General features: G+C 47.0%; 1 protein-coding gene across 3 annotated transcripts in view; it reads left to right on the top strand.

The window, feature by feature from the left end:
* The first annotated feature begins 6 nt into the window (after window positions 1–6).
* The window catches only part of LOC123091448 (uncharacterized), a 24,102-nt gene continuing 19,679 nt past the window's right edge, over window positions 7–4,429 (top strand). The window contains exons 1-13 of one of the 3 annotated variants that reach the window (XR_006443114.1): window positions 7–460; window positions 548–1,349; window positions 1,503–1,655; window positions 1,729–1,832; window positions 1,918–1,989; window positions 2,107–2,314; window positions 2,394–2,575; window positions 2,679–3,021; window positions 3,142–3,337; window positions 3,431–3,529; window positions 3,651–3,904; window positions 4,032–4,107; window positions 4,183–4,423. Coding sequence is in view for 2 of the 3 variants with exons in the window: in XM_044512957.1 (XP_044368892.1) it covers window positions 1,122–1,349; window positions 1,503–1,655; window positions 1,729–1,989; window positions 2,107–2,314; window positions 2,394–2,575; window positions 2,679–2,801 (1,155 nt within the window). In the remaining variant the exon portion in view is untranslated. Of the gene's footprint in view, window positions 461–547; window positions 1,350–1,502; window positions 1,656–1,728; window positions 1,990–2,106; window positions 2,315–2,393; window positions 2,576–2,678; window positions 3,022–3,141; window positions 3,338–3,430; window positions 3,530–3,650; window positions 3,905–4,031; window positions 4,108–4,182; window positions 4,424–4,429 lie in introns of those variants that run through there. The other 2 variants (XM_044512957.1, XM_044512958.1) reach the window with 2 other exon arrangements.

The raw sequence follows: 4,429 nt of genomic DNA, 5'->3' as shown, positions 1-4,429 counted from the left end.
TTACCTGTAGCACTTATGTTTTCCAGAGCGCGGGGCAGTCCGCCCATGTGTAATCTTGTTCGTTAATTAGAATTCATCAAGCAGGTAAAGTAAACTCGGGGGGGACGTGTATGTGTAACCTTGTAGTTAATTAGAATTCATCAAGCAGGTAAAGTAAACACGGGGGGACGTGTACCGCGCTCCCACCCTAGACCAGACATAAATTGCAACGACCGCACGGTCAAAAAACAGACCCAACAGGTCGTACGTGGGGTCAGCTGCTTGAGCGGTCGAACTCAATCCACCCCCACCCACGCCCTGCCGTAAATAATCAAAACTCTGTACCCACACGCTGGGCCACCCCTCGCATGCGCACATACACTGCAGATCGACGGCAGTCTCCATCACTAGAACAGAGCAATCGAGGATCTCGTCGGTGCCTTCAGACGACGGAGCAGGCCGGTATTCCCCGCGCAGCGAGGTGAGATCTGAACCACAGCTCTCATGCCGGCGGCGTCTCAATCAAATTTTTGCTGAAACATCCCCCCTGCCCCCCGCCCCCCTGCAGGTTTTCCCACAGCTAGATGGAAGAAGAAGAACAACATCTCAGGCGGGAGATACAGACCCCGCCCACCATGGAAAGAGATGGAGAGCAGCTGGTAGGAGAAGGAGAAGCAGCAGCTCCGTCGGGATCAACAAGCAGTTCAACTAAACACACACCTAGGATAGCTATTCAGAAAGTAATAGAGGTGGTAGCCGGACTGTCAGATTACAAAAGATTCCTAGTTGAGGAGATTGGATTTGAGGGTGTACTGCGTATTCCCATGATCCAGAAAATCAATCTGAAGTTTAGCAAGTTCCTCATGACAAAGGTGGATGTGGAAGAGCACTGCATCATCCTGTGAGATGGCGGAACTCCAATTCCATTCTATCCAGAGGATTTTCACAAAGTGTTTGGCATCCCATGCGGGCAGCGAGACATCCATGGAAAAGATGCAGACACCACACCTGAAGCAATCGAGGTCATTAGGAACTCTATAGGGTGGACTGATAAATCTGATCGCAGCTTAAGCTCGCTTGAAGTGTTCATCGGCAAGGAAATAAATGAACTGTCCAGCCGATTGGAGAAGGATTCCTTCAAGATGGCGTTTGTTGTCTTTGTGATGGGAAATCTGTTCGCGCCGTGCACCAGGCATGATCACTCAACCATCGACTACTGGGGCGCCATCAAGGATGCAGAAAACATCGCCCTCTTCAATTGGTGCAAATATTCAGTCAATTTTTTACTTGAAGCAGTCCGCAAACTAAAGTTAGAAATTGATGCAAACATAACACCCAACCACCTCTATGGGTGTCACCTCTTCCTGCAGGTACAGCCCTCGAAAAACACTTTGTGTAATTTTGATATAGCAATTAAAATGCAGAACTAGACAATGCTGGAAACGGAGTTAAACTTGTGTTTTTGTTGGTCTTTTTCGAAGCTATTCACTAACATTTTCCATATGGATTTTCACTGTCGACAGGTGTTCGTACTAGACAATGTTGAACTTGGCATCATGAACTTAAAGCAAACAACAATTCCACGAATACATTTATTCGACGGGGAGACACTGAAACGGATGATCCTCGTGTGCTCAGCAAGGAAGCTAGGCAAAACCATCTTCATAGCCCCTGAGGTAACCGCGCTGTATGTTTAACTACAACGACAGGTTCACGGCACGAACTAAACATTCAGTTTTGCCAATGCAGGCAAGACGTTGGAATGCCATGTGCTACACATGGCACAACTACATAAACGAGAAGCATGCCAAGAAGAAATCAATGGACCACAAGGCTGAAGGATCGGCAAACAAGTACGCACTTGTCATACACAACGCAGACAACATTCGACAGGGAGACTACATCAACACTGACACAGCCATAAGTAACCTTGCACAGACACATGGAAGCAACGTCGAATTCAGCCCCGGCGACTACGCTCGGTGGATCCAGATGCAAAACCCAGAGTTGGTGAGACAAAAAACACAGTCCAACCACACATCAAATCAATTTTTTGGTCTGTTGGGAGACTGATATCGGGTTGCGAATTAATCTCCCATAATAACCTAGAGTCTATCTACATTGCAGGCCGCTTCTCCATTAGGATGGGCACTGAAACAGCACAATGCCAAATGTGTGCATATCGCAAACGAAATGAAAAGGAACATTGCACGTGAGAACATTCGATTCACAAAAAAACTGCTCCAAGTTTATTCCAACAGACCCAACACGGGAACACCCGCACCCAATGCTTCTTATCGCGCTGCCGGAACAACGAAAGGTGTCGACGGCTCAGGTACTATGGACCTTGTCTTGAAAAACAGAGCAAACCATTTTGTGCATACTTGTTAGAAGTTACAAATTTTTTTACGCAGGCCAACACAATGTAGAAGCACCGAGCAGACTTGCCAAGCACATAGTGGGAAGAAGACTGGAGTTGTCATCTCCATCCCCAACTCCCGTTAAATATGCCAAACCAGTGGTCTTGCCCACCGCCGACCAATTGTCTACAACACCCACCAGGGGGAAAAACGGCCAACGACAGACAGCGCGCCAGGTAATTGGTATCTATTTTCTGAATGCCATTTTCTGTTATTTGCACACTCACAGGTTAAACAAATGCAAGCACACTGCTGAAATTAAATAAACAACACTCACAGACGCACCACCATTTGAACTGGACATCGATGGCCACAACGAAGCCAGTACGCCTATCAAGAACTATGGTAAGGCAACTGCAATTTCACCTACCTTGGCGACAAAGACGTACTCAGACCAACTAGTAGGGCAGCTCATGATGCTGAACGATGAGATTGGAGACACCGAGGGGCACATTGTCTTTGGTCAAGTTAATGTCGCGGCTGTAACAAAGATCAAAGTTGCTCACACCCGGTTCACAAAAGACCCATGGTCCAGTAACAGGATGGTTTGCAGACACGGCGCAGGGGTCTTGAAAGCCATCAGAGAATGGATGCGGTCAAGAACACCCTATGATCTAGCAAGGTAAACCACAAGCACCATCTAGTTACCCCACCAAATATAAGCAAGGGCGGAATGCACGACGAGCCTTGCCCCTCCAGTTGATAAAGCTAATAACTTTCCCCACTGCCACTTTTTTTTCAGGGATTGGGTCTCACGCCCCGACCCACGGATCATTGCAGTCAGCGGCAATGCCATCAAGTCACAAATATGCGACGGTTCCGAACTTGACCACGAGTTGGGGTCCCTGATCTTTCGTCGAATTGGCCAGATGGAGTCACATGCGCACCGTGGCAGCCCCGACGAGCAATACCGGTTGCTTATCGAGCCCGATTTTGCGGTACCAGAATCATTTTATAGTACATGGCATACATTTTGCCTAGCTTCGTGGACATACAATAAACTCATTCTTTTTTACGGGGCGACGCGCCAGTGTCATGCCATTGCAGGGGAGAACACCACAAGAATCATGTCAATACAAAAATAATTCACTGGAGCTGAAGTGAGGTGCAACATCGCAAACTGTCGGATGGTAATGTCCGAGGACTGACTTTTCATTTTCAATAGTTGTGTTGCTTACATTTGTCAAATATACAAGGAAAACTGCTGCCTGGAAATAGACAATCTTCTAATTTTCTAACCAACTGAAATAGGTTACGATCCCAGCCGTCATGCAACACGGGTGGTGCTGCTTCAATTGGGACGTGATGGCCCATGTTATAACCATCATGGACCCAATGTTATACCAGACGGAGGACACGTCACGCAAAACTTGCCTTATGTACGCGGCCGAGAAGATACATGACGCCCTTTTCAATTGCATCGAAGAATTCTTCACCGAGTGGCACTGCAGCAGACTTTCATGGACGAAGAAGACACCTCTACTATCCACTACAACATTCACAAGGTACACGTACCGAATCCAAAAATACTTCATGCACTTGCTTTCATCAGTTTTCTTGTCAATATGGTGTACTGGTATTCTGCCCTGATAGCCAAAACCTTTCCTTTTCGACAATGCGATTTGTTCGCAGGGCCGAGAGTGTCCTGTGTGTCGCCCACTTACTAAGACACTTCAATGGGAATTCACTGGCAAAACCTCTTACAAGGGTCAGTAAAAACATACTAATTAGACACCTTCATCCAGCGAGACAAATCTAATTTTTCTACTGGCCATATACACAGACAGCTATTGCCAACGAAAGGGACTCACTCCTCATCGAGCTGATCCACATGGAAGGCAACACCGCCCCCCTGCAGCTGGAAGGACTAGACGTTGTCGCCAACGCGCTGAACGAGTTGATGAAAGACTCAGGGGTTTAGTCGCAGTTCAAAGTGTTATTTACAATGTATCTAGGAGGGTTCTGGGAAACAAAGCAGCACCATTGTCGCGAATTACTTATCTAATTTTAACCACATTATGTAATGAACA

This window comes from Triticum aestivum, chromosome 4B, assembly GCF_018294505.1.
Source record: "Triticum aestivum cultivar Chinese Spring chromosome 4B, IWGSC CS RefSeq v2.1, whole genome shotgun sequence".
Taxonomy (NCBI): domain Eukaryota; kingdom Viridiplantae; phylum Streptophyta; class Magnoliopsida; order Poales; family Poaceae; genus Triticum; species Triticum aestivum.
The sequence above is the reverse complement of the archived record's forward strand: the minus strand, read 5'-3'. Positions and strand labels throughout refer to the sequence as shown.